Source organism: Mesocricetus auratus, unplaced genomic scaffold, assembly GCF_017639785.1.
Source record: "Mesocricetus auratus isolate SY011 unplaced genomic scaffold, BCM_Maur_2.0 Super-Scaffold_100010, whole genome shotgun sequence".
Lineage (NCBI taxonomy): Eukaryota > Metazoa > Chordata > Mammalia > Rodentia > Cricetidae > Mesocricetus > Mesocricetus auratus.
Window position 1 is genome coordinate 19022816 of NW_024429194.1, and position 17359 is coordinate 19040174.

The following is a 17359-nucleotide window of genomic DNA, read 5'->3' on the forward strand; positions in this document are numbered from 1 at the left end:
CTCCCTCACCTCTCATCCGGTTCAGTCGGGACTCTTCCGGATGCCCCTCGATGAATCCTCTCCATCTCTACAATAAAACCCTTCTCATCCCTACCTAGGAGCGGCCATGTCCTCATTTTTATTCAGTGGGCAGCCTTGGGGTAAGGAGGGGGGCTAGGGACAATGACAGCAAGGCATCTAAGGGTCAGCATAATGATGGGCTTGGGACTGGACTGGGACATACCAAATGGCTCATTCTGGGTGAGGGTCCAGCCATTCAGTCTTCCTGGGGCTCAGGAAACAGAAGCTGAAAGCATCACCAGTGTAACTGAGGCTTCTAAATGTGAAGTTTGCCTAGGGGGGCGGGCAGGAGAGCCTGGACAGGAAAGCTTGTACAGGACAGGGCTGTCACCCTGCAGAGGGAAGTTCACTCGGGCTTTTCATCCCCACCCCATACCCTCAACCCCATACCCGGTCTAAAACACTCAGCTAGTCGAACAGTGATGGCACAAGCCTTTACTCCCAGCATAGGGAAGCAGAGGCTGGAGGATCTCTTGAGTTCGAGACCAGCCTGGTCTACAGGGTGAATTACAGGACAGCCGGGGCTACACAGAGAAACCTTGTCTGAATGGGGAGGGGTGTGCAGGGACAAACAAACAAAAAAAGGAAACATTCAGCTATGACTCCTAGAGATACCCCAAGCTGGGGCAGCCAGACTAGCCACCTTCACCCCCTGCCAAGCCCAATCTCTGTGTTTCCCATGGTGCTACAGGAAGGGGGCAGCACAGGTTTACCAGCCATGGGGCTTCAGGGTTCACAGCTCTGCCATCATGCTCAGAGACATCAAGCACCCCTCAGTCCCTCAGCCATCCTTTTGGGAGTCTGACAGGACCTCTGAGGGTGGAAGACAGGGGGCAGAGGTAAGTGAGGTGGCCACCTTTCCGGATGATTCCATACCAGTGTTTTCTTCCGGCCGGGCCCTCAGACACTCTTTCCTTATAGTAGCATGCTTGATGTCCTCTTCCACTGCCCAGATCCACAGACCTCCTCCACATTCCTGAACATCCTCCACCCCACGCTGCTGCTAAGTCAAGAAAAACACACTTTTTATTTTTCCTTGTTTTTTGAGACAGGGGTTCTCTGTGTAGTCCTGGCTGTCCTGGAACTCACTCTGCAGACCAGGCTGGCCTCGAATTCAGGGATCCGCCTTGTCTCTGCCTCCCAAGTGCTGGGATTAAAGGTGTGTGCCACCACCACCTGGCAAATTTTCTCTTTTCTTTCCTCTGCCCTCCTCTTATTTCTTATCTAGGTGGTGGGCAGAAGCATGATCTGCTAGGAACAAGAAACGTTATCTGGTCGAGAACATGTCATCAAGAGAGAAGTCCTGCCCATTTTTTTCTGAAAAATGAGACAAAATGAAGGCCAGGAACTCGGGCTCTGGAATTTTCCAGGCAGTCTCCCCGGAGACCCTCCCCACCACCCGCTTTCCTAATTGAGCTTCGCGTTTCCCAACAAGAATGTGTGCTGATGGGCTTTGATGAGAAGCAGGTTTCTGTTCCCTCTTTCCATGGCTCCCGAGCACTTCCGGCCAGAGTTGTTTTCCTCGAGTTTTCACGAATATTTGCAACGTGGGCCCATAACATAACCAGCTGCAGTGAGCCAGCTGGCAGTAGGAAGACAGCGTTTTGTCATGGGCAAGTTGTCCTTCCAACAGACACCCAGATTCATATGTTGAGATCCTAAGCCCCAGGACGTCAGATCCCTATTTTAAGGGAGCGTCTTTAAGAGGTAGTCATGGGCAGGTGAGGTTGTCGGGTGGACCTTATCCCAGTGACTGGAATCTGCTAGATCCCCTCCCCGGAGGAGCCAAGTCTGCTGAGACCTAGCGGTCAGGTTTCCAGCCTGGAGAACTGCTTCCCCTCAAGCAGGGGACTGTGGAGTCTGCAACGCAGTCCCCGGGAACGCAGGTCTGTATGACGCAGAGGGGAAGGAAGAAAGTCCTCCACGGTGCTAGTAGTTCCTGTGGTGAGCACCAGTGAGTGTTCCCTTATCCACTCACCTTCCAGCCTCTGGGCGACAGAAAATGACACACGCTGAGAGTAGAAAGGTACACCCCTAGGGACAGTCACACGCATGCAGTAGTCAGGTCACAGGTCCCTGTACAAAGGTGAGTCCCCATGGCCAAAGGGAAATGACCACTTGTGACACGCTGGGGCATGTCAAGGGCTCTCTTTGCAAATACCGAACTGTCTGAGGCCCAGTCATTCCTTGGTAGGTAGGAAACAGAGGGGCAGGCAGTCACTGGCTTGCCTCTCCATTGGTGGAGTTGGCATCTGATTTGACCCAGGTAGTTTGCTTGTGCATGGCAACTTTGTATTTGTGTGGGGGGGTGGGGCACATAAATATGCATACGGAAGTCTTATTGGTCTGGGCTGGCTCACTGGCCAGTGGCCCCAAGAGAGTCATCTACCTGTTTGCCTTCTCAGCACCGCGATTACTAGTGGGCACCACTGGGCCTGTTTGCTTTTGTTTTTTTTTTTTTTATCATGGGTTCTGGGATTGAACTGAGGTCCCCATGTGTGGTGGAGAAATTGTTGTGGGAACTCATTCAGCCAATGGTCTCTGAGGTTCTGGCCCCTTGAAGGAGCGAGGGCTCTGGTGATACGGGGTGGACTGGGAGTAAGCTCCGCCCCTCTCTCTTGGGTGGTGGTCTGAGACCTGCATCGAAGCATCCTGCGCCTCCAGGGGCAGAGGACTATGACTGTTCTTCACCTTCATCGTGTGAGTGTTCTTCAAATAAATATTTGTCATTCTTTTATTTGGGCGTTCATGGACTTCCTTAATTCATTCATGCTTGCATGGCTCTTGACCGACTGGGCCCTCTTCCATCTTCTTTTGGAAATGTGGAGCTCCCTAAAAGAAGATACCAGAATGAAAGTCGGACGGCATCTCTCTGTGCCTTGGATGGGGTGGGCCTGAGCAGGGTGCAGACGCTGTCCTGGTGGCCTGTGCTGAGCATGGACAGAAGTTACTACCTGCCCTTGCCCTCCAGGCACCTCTACCCACTTCCTGCCCTAATACCAGGAGTGACAAGAAAATAAGTTTCCCCAGCCTCTTGCCAGCATGTTGGAGAAAGTACTGCATGGTGTGTGGTTAGACAGGAAGTGTGGCTGTGTTGAGTTCAAGAAGAGGGATCAGAGCCCGGCAGTGGTGGTGCACGCACGCCTTTAATCCCAGTACTTAGGAGGCTGAGGCAGGCAGATCTCCGTGAGTTCGAGACCAGCCTCGTCTACAGACAGGACAGCCTCCAAAGCCACAGAGAAACCCTGTTTCTCTCAGGGACTTTCTATCTCTGACATGCGCGGATAGACAGAGTAAAGTCAGCAGCCCCATAGCCTTTCTTGGCTTAGTCCCAATAGGAATTTACTTTTCAGAATAGCCTTGAAAAGTGCTGTGCTGTAGGTCTTCTATGCTCACCAAGGAGGTGAGCCACAGAGAAAAGCATCTCAGGGCTGGAAAGATGGCTCAGTTAAACGCTTACTGCTCTGGCAAAAAAGCCAGATTCCATTCCCAGCACTCACATGGCAGCTCACAAGCACCTGTAACCTCCAGGGGTTCTGACACCTACTTCTGACCTCCAATGGCATCGGGCATGTGCATGGTGCACATACATATGTGCAGGAAAAATGCTTATACCCTTATACACTTTGAAATCTTTTAAAAATGTGTTTCGCCACCGCCCTGCGCTCAGTCTTCACTTAGGCATCACTCTTACTGGCCCTAAGCATGGTGCTCCTAGGACTGGCTATGTGGTCTTTCAGGGGTTCAAACAACATCACTGGCAAAAGGCAGATGGCTCACATACTCCAAGTCGTCTCCCCCATGGCTACCAGAGATGAGTTAGTTGCTCAAGTTAGGACAGCCAGGTCAGGTTGGACTCTATCACCCTTCACCAGGAAACGGCGTCCAGCAACTGGGAAGGTAGCAGCCAGATATGGTTGTGTTGGTCTGTCTTTTGGGAGGCCTATTACATGACTCCCTGCCCCACCCGCCCCAGCGTAATGTAGCCTGGGGACAGGGACTGCATGGGCAAACAAACACAACATAGAGGTCACCTTGATTTCCTGCTTTAAAATCTGCCCTTTTCAATGAACTCCATGTTCTATGAAACGCACTCCCATATATGTCATTAAAGGGAACCGAGTTGCCTTCTGTCATCTGGAGTTAATCTGATGGAGCAGTCCTCCTGTCAGGCCACTGAGGGTGTCTCCTCTCTTCCGCTCTTAGTCCCACGGGCCATTTAGCAGTCTAATTACGTATTTGGGATGAGTTCCTAGAAGAGAAATCACTGAGAACAAACACTCAAGACTCCTGGCCCACACTTCTGACTTGTCTTCAGGAGGGCACCACTAGTGCTCTTTTTTGATAAATGGATCACGATCCGCTCCCGGTGGACCAGGATTCCCTAGGAGGCTGATATGCAAGGGGTCTTGGGCTCATTGCTTCCCGGCCTGACCCCTGTTTGGTTGAGCACATTTGGATGGATGGCCTGGCTTTCAAGATGACCTCAGGCTCCAGCCTTCTCGGCTTACCGGAAACCTTGAGAGCTCGTTGAGCAGCTCAGGGAACAGCACACTGGGTCAGCTCCATTTCCCCAGCCAATGTCCCCAGTTCTCTCGCTGCTTTTGGATTCTGTGACTTAGGGGAGCCTTGTTTTATTCCCACTTTGTGGATTTCATTGTCAAAGCCATGGAAGGCAGGCTGGTCTCCAGTTCAGGCAAATGAGTCCAATCTCATGTTCCTTTGTCCCTCCCTCTCCTCTTCCTTCTTCCCCTTCTCCCTCAGTTTTTTTTTAAAAACAGGATGTCCCTATGTAGCCCAGGCTAGCCCCAAACTCACAGCAATCCTATCTCACTGAGCCCCCAAACTGCTTCAATTCCAGACAAGCACTGACATAGCTCAATCTTGTTTGTTTGTTTTTGTTTTTTGTTTTTCAAGACAGGGTTTCTCTGTATTGTTTTGTTGGCTGTCCTGGAACTAGCTCTGCAGACCAGGCTGGCCTCGAACTCACAGAGATCCGCCTGCCTCTGCCTCCCGAGTGCTGGGATTAAAGGCGTGCAGCACCAACACCCGGCTTCATAGCTCAGTGTTCAAATTAATATTATCACTGCTGTCTGTGGCCTCCCAGGGGCCAGAGGCAGTGAGTGGAGGAGGAAGTCACATACCTGGCGCCTCTTGGCCTTCACTTGCCCTGTGTATTGGGGTTTCCTCAGGGAAGGTAGTGTGACCAAAGGGTCCTTAGGTTTGGCTCATAATAGGTGTTGCTCTTTTTTTTTTTTTTTTTTTTTTTTGGTTCTTTGAGACAGGGTTTCTGTGTAGCATTGGAGCTTCTCCTGTCACTCCCTCTGTAGATCAGGCTGGCCTCGAACTCATGGAGATCTACCTGCCTCTGCCTCCTGAGTGCTGGGATTACAAGCATGTGCCACCACTGCCCAGAATACTAGGTGTGCTTGATAGTGTTGAATGTATATGATTATTTCCAAGGACTTAAAGCAGGGGCTGTGCCAGGTGGTGGCGGTGCACACCTTTAGTCCCAGCACTCGGCAGGCAGAGACAGGAGGGTCTCTGTAAGTTTGAGGCCAGCCTGATCTACAGAGCAAGTTCCAGGACAGCTAGAGCTACAAAGAGAAACCCTGTCTCAGGGGTGGGGGAAGGGAAAAAGAAAGCAGGGACCATGTAGTAGAGGCCAAAGGCATCAGAAACACTTGGGAACCCTGAACACACACAGGGCACTTAGACTGAATGTCACCCTGGCCACACACTAGGCACCTTAGACTGAATGTCATCCAGTCAGAGCCCTGAGGTAAACCCCATCAGCAAAAGACAGACCTGCAGAGGTGGCTTGATTTTCCTCCCACTCTTTGCCTCCCTGTATAGGTTATTTCTACCCAGAATTTAGAACACTTCCCAAGTTTAAGAATACTCTTTTAATCACAAACTATGCATCCACAAACACGTCTATGCAGTTTTGCTTGGAGGTCAAGAAAGTCCACAATAGTGAGGTGTATACCAGAGATCTGGCACTTAGAACTCTTTCAGAGGCCTCCCTTGCTAGAGGCCTCCACCTAGAGCACGTTCAGCTTAATGCAGAGCCACTCGGAAGTCCTGTGCTAGCTAGGTTAGAGCAGGATGCAACGCGGGGCCTGCCTTGCTATCATCCCGATGCTGTTGCTAGTCCAGGCCCATGATGCCCCAGCTCCCCGTCGCCTGGGATACCTACACGATGCCCTCCGTGCGCTTGCTCCTCCAGACCACCAGTGCAGTCACGAGCAGCGTGATTGTGATGGGGAGCATGATGAAAGGGCAGAGGATGCTGCTGGGCGGGTCCCGCAGCGCTCTGCCAGAGACGGGGCATTTGCTGAAGTAGCGGTGATGGACAGTGGTGAAGAATTTGTCCACTTCTGGATTCGGCCAGAAACAGCCAATCTTGTTTGCCACATGCTTGGTACAGTAAGTGAGCTCCCCGTAGCTCCTGTAGGTACAAAAAGAGGCTGTCAGAGGACCGGGCTGGGACTAAGCCGACAATAGCCAGTGACAAAGGGATCCTTCCCCTCCTCCCAGAAGCCCAGGTCCCAAGGCAGAGCCCTGGGTGTAGTAGGTAAGGATCCTAGATAGTTCATGGCCAGCCCCAGATGTCCTCACCAGTAGGCTTAGTCCAACTATTAGACTGCGAGGTGCCAAGTGCCTGCCTTAGGCCAAGAGCCTGAGGACAAGGCTACATGCCTTGCACCCATTCACGCTCCTGTTGTCAGCCTACCAAAGGTCACCACACTAAGCCCAGTCACCTACACGACTCAACGACAGTGGCCCATCAGTAGGGAAGAAGAGGCTGTGGGCAAGGATCTGAGGGAGACCTGCTGGCTTCGGCTGTCCTCTGACTGCTTTCACATTCACCCACTTATTCATTCATTCATTCATTCATTCATTCATTCAGTCAGTCAGTCACTCAGTGAGTGTGTGAGAGAGAGCCCATGTGTGTGTGGTGCATGAATGCCAGAGGATGATTTGTAGGAATTGACTCTGTCCCCACAATGTGGGTTCTGGGGATTGAAAGAGGCCATGGGAATTTACTTATGCCAGAGACACTGGAAGCCAGCTCATTCTGGGCAGCTCTGGGTGTCTTAGGAGTCCCTGCCACCATGGTAGAGGGAGACAAGGCTCCCTAGGGGCAGTCAGTGAAGACTGGTCCTGAACAGCTTGTGGTCATGGACTCATTAAATGAAGCAGAATGAGCCACCCCCAGGAGAATACTGCCCTTGGCACTCTCCCGAGTCACCTTCCAGGCCAGAACGTGGGTATCAAATATCCTCTTGAAGTGGAGGGAAAAGGCATAGGCTCCATCTGCCTCCCCAACTCACATTTTCCCAGACCTCTTCTGGACAGATGACATAAGAAGAACGCTCTTTATGAGGGCTTGGGGGCCAGTGGCTGTCCTGAGGAACTGATGGCCTTATTGGATCTTTCTAAACATCCCCATGGCAATGACTGATTGCCATCATCCCCAGGTGCTCCTGTGTGCCAGATACGGGACCTAAGGCTCTGCAGGTGACCTCATTTGCTCTGGGGTGTTCTGGGACTCAAGACCTTACCAAAGAGGAATTGGAGCATATAGGAGGACAAGGACATGAGTGTCACAGGCTGGCCAAAGGGTCACCACCCTTCCACTCTCAACATCTGGCTTCAGGGCCCAGATCAGACTGAGGGTTGGACTTTCCTTGCCTGGGTCCAAATCTCACTTGCTGGGGAGTTTGGAAGCCACGATGGGCCACAAGCCGTAAAGCTAGCATCAGGGTTTTTTGTTTGTTTTTGTTTTTTGAGACAAGGTTTCTCTGTAGCTTTGGAGGCTGTCCTGGAACTCACTCTGTAGACCAGGTTAGACTCAAACTCACAGAGATCCACCTATCTCTGTCTCCCATGTGCTGGAATTAAAGACATGCGCCACCACTGCCCGGCTAGCACTGGGTATTCCCAAGCTTCTCTCCTGTAAGCAAGCTCCCTCTGCTTCTGTTCCACAGTGCAGGTTGGTGACTGGCAGGCTGGAACAGGTGCCCATCAGGGCTGCCATTAAATCTCAGATGTGCATATTTAGGAAAATGGCTCAAAGCAAGCAGGTCTGAGGATTACCTGTAACATGGGAATACACCACGAGACCAGAGGCAGGAATGAGTCTCACATGAGTCTACATGGTGACCCCTAAATACAATTGTCTCTCGTGGGACACATATGCCTGGGGAGACCAGTGGCTCCAACATGCATAAACAGGTTTCCGCAAACACCAGCAACCTGAAATGGCATCACCATCTGTGAATCTGGCTAGGGGCCTGGCTCCCTGGCAGAGAAGACCCTCAGTCATTCCCAGCATGACAATGAAAAAGAGACTAAGGTAGGTTGGAGCTGGGGAAGTGGCTCAGTAGGTAGCGTCCCGCTGTGAAAGCATGAGGACATGGGTTCGGATCCCCTGTACTCATGCAAGAGCAGTAGTGTGTGCCTGCAATCCAGCACTGCAGGGGTGAGGGAGGGGGTAGGCATGCAGATCCTGGGGCCAAGTGGGCCAGCCAGTGTAGCTGAAACTGGGATCTCCAGGTTCAGTGAGAGATCTTGCCTCAAAAAATGAAGTGGAGAGTGTTACGGTGAAAGCCTCACCCCAGCCCCTGGCATCCATCTACCCAAAGAGTCTGAAATGCTATGGTGGAGGTTCCACCCAAGCACCCTCCCCCATCTCTCTCCAAACCCTGCTGCATCTCACAATGCCCACCAAATGGTGACCCCGCCCCCAGAGATGCTCAAGACCACTCCCACAGGGTATTTAAACTGCCCCCCAGAAAACAGACTGATGATTTTCCAGTCTCTCTTTCCCATCTCCTCTCTGGGGGGCTGGAAAGCCATCCAGGAGCATTGTATCCATTAAACATGGGCTTTTTCTAATTTGGTTTGATCTGGTCAAATTTGGATTACTGCATTGACGGAGATGCTTATTGGGGGTACAGAAACTTTTCAGAGAGTGAGAGAGGAAAACACTTGATAAAGACCTCTGGCTTCCATGTGTATATACATAGGCAAGTGTACCTGTATTCACATGTACCCATGAGTATACCAAACACATGCTCTCTCTCTCTCTCTCTCTCTCTCTCTCTCTCTCTCTCTCTCTCTCTCTCTCTCTCTCTCACACACACACACACACGAGAGGGAGGGAGGGAGGGAGAGAGAGAGAGAGAGAGAGAGAGAGAGAGAGAGAGAATACAAGGTGACACACTGCTGTTTCCTGTTAAGGTGTTCAAGTGTCACAGTTCTCTCTGAGCAGCTACAAAACCTCTCACTTGCTGGGATCCATCACAGCTGGGCTGTAGACCTCCAAGTCACCCGAGTCTCATGAATGAGCACAGAACTGTGGCCAAATGGAGGAAGAAAAGACTACTCAGAGAAAGTGGGAGCCTTGACAGCACCCGAGCTGGAGCCTTGCAGAATTGCTGGGCCTGGAACTCCGGCAGGCTTGCCACCGGCCAGGTTCCCATGAGAAAGGATCCTCTGGATGCCGGTGAGAAGGATGGAGAGGGCAGGGAACAGCACACCACACATTTCCCAAGTCCTCCTGGAGCAGCGGCAGCAGTTCCCTCCTTTGGTGGGCCCAGCATGCCCAGAACAGGTTATTTTCTATGACGGGGTGGTCAGGAGACTGTAGAACCCTGCCCTGCACCCCACTCCTGACCCCAGACACCAGGCAGAGCACAGCTGTTGTCGGTGCTGTGGCTGAGGGCACAGGCTCATCTAAATCGTGGATGATGATGACAGACGCCTCTCCCATCCCCTAGTGACTCTAGCTGCAGGGATCTGTGCTGTGGACAGAGGGGGAGCTTCGCAGGGCGACACAGGCAGCCAGGTATTGTGCAGCAATTTCCTCTAAAGCTAGAAGCTCACTGACAAGGGAAGTTCAGGGCTGGAGAGACGGTTCAGTAGTGACAGCTCAATAGTGAGAGCACATGTTGCTCTTACGAAGGACCCAGGTTCACTTCTCAGTACCCACATGGTGGTTAATTTTAAATGCTCTCCCAATAGCTTAGGCTTGTCTCCAGCCAGCTCTTACAACCTACCTTAACCCTCTTCTATCAATCTATGCTCTGCCCCAAGGCTCATTTACCTCATCTATGAACTTTCCATGTTGCTTCTTCTGAGTCTGGCTGGAGACTCCCCAGACTCTGCCTTCATCCCAGCATGCTCTCTGCCCTGAAAATCCTGCTTTTTATTAACAATGAGAGCAGTGTACAAAAGGATTATTCCACAACAAATCACAGAGACTATCAAACACGCATCAAAGCCTGAATGCCCGAGAAAGAGTCTCAGATATAAAAACACACAAAGGAATAAAAACAAGGATTTGTTTGTTTGTTTGTTTTGCTTTTTGAGACAGGGTTAGTCTGTATAGCTTTGGAGCCTGTCCTGGAAGTAGCTCTGCTCTATAGACCAGGCAGACCTCGTGACCTTGAACTCTGTCTCTCTAGTGCTGGGATTAAAGCCGTCCGACCCTAGGATTTTTTTTTAAACAACAAAAGCAGCAGAGAGAGTTGGCAGACCTGTGTGTGCCTCAAGGAAGGTTAAAGAAAGTTCTTCAGTCAAAAGATAAACCAAGGAAGATGTTGGATCTATACAAAAAAGTGAAAAGCAGCAATGGTGGCAAAGAAATAAAAAACCAGCTTTTTTTTATTTTAATCTAGCAAGTGTATAAATGGAGTGAAGGTCATAAAGCAACCCTGAGGAGACCCCCCAGCTATCTAAGAGGCTTTGCTGGTAAAAATAGGGGCTTTGCCAAGTCCTGGCATGTCATGTGACCTCTAACTCGCTAGGCCAGTATGTCATCCTCTTCTCCCCCAGCTGCCTCTGTGTCACTACACACCCTACCCAGGGCATCCCCAGCTCCCACCAGAGGCCTAATTGGCAAGACATGGGAGGGAGGGAGCGGCCTATCCCTACTGCCCACTGACACCGGGGTGTGTGATCTTTCCAAGCAAGCCAAGGACTCATGGTTCAGTTAGAGGACACAAGGGAAAGCTATCGGGAGTTGGGACAGCCTGGATCTCATCACAAAAGACCCCAAACACAGCAAAGTCTGTTTAAAGCCAAAGGAGCTGATGTTGGTCAACGGGGTACTAGTGGCGTAGACGGTCCTTGTCCACCCAAACCCAAAGATAGTTTTGGTGACAAATCACCCAGAACAAGATCCTCTGTAGCCTGGGGATTTCTCTGGCAGGAGGTGCCCTGTCTTTCTCAATTGACCGGAACAGTTAGGAGTCCCTCATTCTGGAAGCCAACTTACCACAGCCTGCACACTAAGGCTGCACGAGGCTATTCTGGGACCTGGACTCTCTCTCCCTGATACATTAGCCTTCTAGATGGAAACCATCTATGTCTAAAAATATCTGTGGCGTGGGGATGGCTGCCTACTGCATCCCATTTGTTTGTGCAGAAGTGACAGCTGAGGCTTTCAGTAACTATTGTGCGTGTTCTATCAGTGAGATGAGATAAAAGAATTCCCCTTGGAGGGCGGACATGCCTCTACTAAAAGAACACAGAGATAGCTAGAGGACTCAAAATAGTTATGAAGCATGCTCTGGCTCTAAGTCCCTAATTTTCAGTTCTCATGTAACTCAATAATTATCCTTTTTTGGCTAGGACTTGCTATTCTGGGCCCCTAAGCAACTTTGCTTGGAATGTTCCTGAACACGACAGCGGGAGTTTTCCAAACCTCTGGGTCTCAAGCCATGGCTTTGGGCCCCATGGTTCGTGGCTTCTGACTTGCTGCCCACCAATGCACACAGTGAGTCTGCTCCTCTGGGGACACCTTAAGGTTGCAGTTGTACCCTTTCTGACCCCAGCTGCCCTTAACACCAAGTATCTGAGCCTGTGTCCTGCCACCCATCACCCGGGTGTGTGTGCCAGCTTCACCTCTTAGCAACCCGAAGGACTTGAACTCACATGTTCATGCATTGGTAGCCTCACCTTACAATGAAGAACAGTCCCCTACCCGGGTGACTGGACAGATCTAATTACACGTGTAAAGGACCTGACAGAATGGGTACATCATTGCCATAAGTTTTCTCCTTGCCTCTTCCCTGGGAACCACTAGTGGTAAGGCTTGCTGTGTATTTGTGTCCTACAAACTCTTGACAAAGCTGAGTGACACGGAGTGTCTAATTCCTCAGAGAGTCCAAGGAGAAACCCTTGGGATTTGGTTCCCTGTCTTGGCACTAGCCTTTGCCACCCTCCCCCGGGATGGTCACAGCCTGGAGGCTCTAGAAGCTTCTAACACTGTTGGGGCAGACTGCTATCCTTCCCACCCCCAGCTGGCCCACTTTGGGGCTTGCCTCAAGAGCCTGGCAAGATGCCAGCTGTCAGGGGTTGATGGGGAGGGTGTGGGAGCCTGCAGACATACAGACAGGAAGACCCATGGCTGTCTGTCTATGTATTTCTTCTGCAAATAGAAATGATTAATGAACATAACAGAAGGACTCAGCCTCACGTATGCAGACACAAAGGAAGCCAGGTGTGTGTGTGTGTGTGTGTGTGTGTGTGTGTGTGTGTGTGTGTACACCTGTAATCCCATCACAGAGACCAAGGAAGGAGGATCACAAATTCAAAGTCACCCTACACTACAGAAGAATAGCCTGCCTTTAAAAAAAAGTCACAAAGCATGGGTTCCACCCCCAATATTGCACAAACTGATCTTTGTAGCATGCCTATAATCCAGAACTTGGGAAGTGCAGGCAGGAGGATCAGGAGTTCAAGGCCACGCTTGGCTACACAGTGAGTCTGAGGTCAGTTTAGGCTGCATGAGAAGCTACCTCAAACAAAACAAAATGTATGAGACGTGGACACAGGCAGTAAGAGGAGGTTTACAGCTGAGGTCAAGATCATGAAAAGCAGAAACTGGCTCTCTGTAAAGGCACTTGGAGGGGCCTCTACTATGAAGACAGTTTTCAGGAAGAATTCTAGGGTGCCATCAGGCACACCTTTAAATGAAGATGCTAAGCAAACCAAGTGGATTGGTTCACATGGCAGCCCAAAGTCTGCAGCTCTGGTGGGGTGTCCCTGTAGGAGAGCCAAGTTTCTATGGCTCCTCCCAATGAAGGGGCAGTAGGCTGTGGTTTTCTGCAGTTTAGTATACATTATTTTAATGGCTCCACCAGAGTTTATTTTAGGAGAAAAACTGCATCTGAGGCCACTGCATTCCTAGTCAGTGCCTCATTTCTGGGACAGCAGGAGGTGGGCGGTGGCATACCACACGGGACAGCTTCCTTCCCACTTCCCTGAAGTGGGAGGTCTCGGTGGCCTCCTGGGCATTGTGGGGATTAGAGTTGCCTGGGACGGGGCAGGGTGGGGCACTGTATGTAGGGGGTGGGTTGTGGAGGCCCTTTCTCCACAGAGCTCCCTCCTTCTTCTCGGTCCTCTCCCTCAAACAGGAGTTCCCTCCCAATGCCCTTGCCTCCCAAGCTAAGGCTTATGGGTCCTGGGCCGCCACAAGCGACTGCTATGACCCTCACTCACAACTGGGCTCTGATCCACTTTGGACGTCTCAGCTCTCTTTCCCCGCTCGCACTGCTGTGACTTAGCCAGCAAAATCCTCAGGCAGGTAGGAAAGCAGGCATGGGGGGCTGCTACAGGGCAGCACACTGCAGTGCAGAGCAGATCCGGGCAGAGCCGCATTTACAGCACCAGGGCCTGCAAATCCTAGCGTGAGTGTATGAGTGTGTGTCTGTGTGTGTGTGTGTGTGTGTGAGTGTGTGCATGCGTGTATGTTTATGTGTGTGCATGTATGTATGCAAGTGGCAAGTGTGTATGTGTGTGCACATGTATGTGTGTGCATTGCATGTGTGTGTATGTGTGCATGAGTGTGAGTGTGTGTGTTGGGGTTGGAGGTTGGGGTTCTGACAGACATATGTACATCTTCCCATCTTCATAGAGGAGGGGCCTTAGCATGCTTCCACAGTTTAGCTCAAAAGTCGTGTGAAATGAATACAAAATAAGTGACCTTGTGATTCTACAAGAATCAACAATCTTGTCAAAAGTCCCGGATCCATATTAGGCAGCAGAGAAAAAAGCCAATAAATTCCCGAAGCAAAAGTCATAGGACAATTTCCTTTGGCTCCAATATTAAAAACTAAAATGTTGCTGGGCTTGGAGGCGCATGCCTTTAATCCCAGCATTTGGGGGGGGGCAGAGGCAGGTGGATCTCTGTGTAGACCAGCCTGGTCCACAAAGCAAGTTCTAGGACAGAACAGCTAAGGCTGTTACACAGAGAAACCCTGTCTCAAAAAACCAAAACAAAGAAACAACAAATACAAAAACCCAAACTAAAATGCTAGCAAGAAAAGGATAATTTTTAAGAATGCAGTCTCTAAAAATGAAAGGTTCCAAGGGCATGAGGGTTACCCAAGTTCGAGGGTCACTCAGAGTTAAAACATTCAACTACAGGCACCTATGGAAATGCAACAGTATCTCATGCATGAAGTTAATGAAATCAGTACCAAAGTAAATTCTGAGAAAAATGTACAGTTGCAAATTATTATTGTGATATGAATATAAAATTAAACAAAAGGCCAGGAGTGGTGACACACCACCCCGTAATCCTAGTACTTAGGAGGCTGAGGCAGAAGGATCACTGGGAATTGGAGTCCAGCCTTGGCTACCTAGTGAGTTCAAGGCAGTGTGGGATATGTGTATATGTATGTATGTATATGTATATATATACATATATATGTATTTATATTTGTATATAGAGAGACCTTGTATTAAAGAAAATCATCAAGTGAGTATCCAAATCAAGACCTGTAAAAAGGGACTGTGAGATGACTCAGTGGGGGAAAGTCTCTTGCTGTGCGAGCCTAGAAACCTGGGTTCAATCCCTGGAACCCACATAAAGGTGGAAGGAGAGAAAAATGCCACAGGCTGTCCTGTGGCCTCCACATGCATGCCATGGCACTTGTACTCCCCTTCCCCCAGCAATTATGCACACGTGTGTTGAGTGTGTGTGTGTGTCTGTCTGTGTGCATGCACACTTAAAACCAACTTACTGATGCATTAAAAACAATAACATGGATAAGAAAATTCAAAAGCTGGTTCTTTAAAATAGCTACAATAGCTGGGAATGGTGGTACATGCCTTTAATCCCAGCACTGGGGAGGCAGGAGCAGGCAAACCTGAGTTTGAGCCCAGTCTGGTTTACACAGCAAGTTCCCAGACAGCCTACTCAGAGAAACCCTGTCTAGAAAAGCAAAACAAAAAGTTATAACAAAAGAATCATGATTCCCAAGAGTCTAATCTTGGGGGGGGGGGGAGGAAGAGCAGAAAGCATCAACTACAAAACCAGCAAGTAAATTAGAGAACACACGTGTAAATAGTATGCAGTGTGCTGGGTAGGGTGGAGCATACCTTTCAGCCCAGTGCTCCAGATGCAGGGCAAGTGAATCTCTGTAAGTCTGAAGTCAGTCTTGTCTACATTATGAAACCTTGTCTCAAAAAAATATACCAATAAAGAGAAAAAGAAAGGAAGGAAGAATGAAGAGGTACAGAAGGCCTCTGCAAAGTGCCCGTATGCTCCATCTAGCTGTACAGAACATATTCAGAATATATTCATTAATATGTACAGAATATATCAAAGGGCAGCTTTATACCTGCCATCACAAAATCACACTTGAACATGTCAAGGGAGATAAATGCCATTTGATGCTGAGAAGCTTTTGATAAAACTCATTTCTTCTTGTTATTTTGAGACAGAGTCTCGTTATGGCTGGTGTCAAACTCATGAGACTCCTACACGGGCATCCACACCAACCTAGCCAACACTTATTTCTGTGACCTCCTCTTCCATGAAGAGACCCTCTCCCGTAGCCAGCACCTGCCTCCTTGTAGTGCTGGGAACCACTCCACCAGTCCAGAAGAAACTGATCCTTGTGAAGCACTTAGGCCCAGCTGCCTTCTGGATGGTGGTTTCTGCCTTTGGTGGCAGAGTGTCTACCCAAGATTCCAAAAATAGCCAGCAGAGACTCTCTGCAGTGGGCAGAGGCTGCCTCCCTGGTTGCAGAAAGTCCTGGCATCCTTAGTTCAGCATGGCCAGGAATGGGGTAAACAGGCAGGGCTACCCGAGCAGCCAGTCTGCACAGGTCTCCACTCCAGTGCAGGAGAACACAGCCCATCCAGTTTACTGGTGGTGTTCGGACAAGCAAGGGAGCTGCCCGGTGCTGTAGGAAGCAGCAGACAACAGAGCCCTTTTTTCCTAGGTACTGGGCAGATGTATGAGGAAATCTTGCTAATTGTTGGATTAAAAAATACTTTCAAGGCTAGGAAAGTGCTGGGCTGGTGGGAACTGAGCCAGCTGTGCGTTTCTGAGATTCATGCTGAGTGTCTGGTCCACTGGGGGGAGAAGACGGACACTCTGCAAGTGATCCCTCCCTGTGTCGGGCTACTCAGAGGCGAGCTGAGTATTAGGAGGTCTCTGTGCTTTTGCCAGCCTGAGTGCTCCCCTAACCATGTGGCTAGCAAATGAATATTTTAAGATGACGTTGTCCAGATCTGTGTAAAAGAGATTTCTGACATCGAAGTAACACTATTTCCCAGGCAGTACAAGGGATTCCTTGGCTTGGGTACTGTCCAAGACATGGCAGTATGGGTCAGGTTCCAAGACCCTGGGGTCAGTAACCAACAACAGCACTACAGACCTAGTGCAGAACCTCTACAGTCTGAAGTCACTTACCTCATACATGCGCACACGACACTCGCAGGCCACTGCTGAGCACCTCTTCTTTGGAGGAGTCAAGAAAAGGGACAAAGCATGGGAGAAGGGAACTCTGGGAAGGGTCCAGTGGCAAGAGGGAGACTCCCTGCCGGATCATGGGTTGCCCCCACACAAGCCCTGCAGGCACACAGAGGCCCGGTGAACACATGAAAATGATGTCTGTAATTCCAGTGCCCACCAGAGGGCACCATTCTGGCCTTCAGGTCTGGGCAGAGGAGGCCATGGGGAGTCTGGAATTTCTGTGTGAGCACCTGGTCTGCAGGGGTGAGTCTCCAACTCACCAACCAGTTGGAGATGCAGGCCACACTTTGCACACTCAGAGCTGAGAATGTCTCTTTGATCCCAGGGGAAGGAAGATCTGAGGGTAGGGAGAAAGTGGGGGACATAAGGGTCATGTTCCTCAGTGAGCAATTTGACCCAGCTGGGCTATCTGCCAGCCCCGTCCATGGTGGTTTGGAGGAAGGGTGTCCCTTTTCCCCACAGGGCCTTCCGCTTGCTCAGCTAACAGAGTTTGCTGTCCTCCACCCATGCAAGTGA

At 50.3% G+C, this 17359-nt stretch overlaps 1 protein-coding gene and 1 long non-coding RNA gene across 3 annotated transcripts in view; both read right to left on the reverse strand.

The window, feature by feature from the left end:
* Positions 1–95: 95 nt before the first annotated feature.
* Positions 96–5332, reverse strand: LOC121142738. The gene is made up of 2 exons (XR_005879811.1): positions 4095–5332; positions 96–2892 (listed from the first exon to the last, which is right to left on the reverse strand). It is a non-coding gene; the product is annotated as an uncharacterized LOC121142738 (long non-coding RNA).
* A 619-nt stretch (positions 5333–5951) lies between these two features.
* Ramp1 (receptor activity modifying protein 1) overlaps positions 5952–17359 on the reverse strand; it is a 46381-nt gene continuing 34973 nt past the window's right edge. For both annotated transcript variants that reach the window (XM_005082212.4, XM_021234158.2), the window contains exon 3: positions 5952–6511. In XM_005082212.4, the coding sequence (XP_005082269.1) occupies positions 6256–6511 (256 nt within the window). In that variant the 3' untranslated portion in view covers positions 5952–6255. The remainder of the gene's footprint in view (positions 6512–17359) is intronic.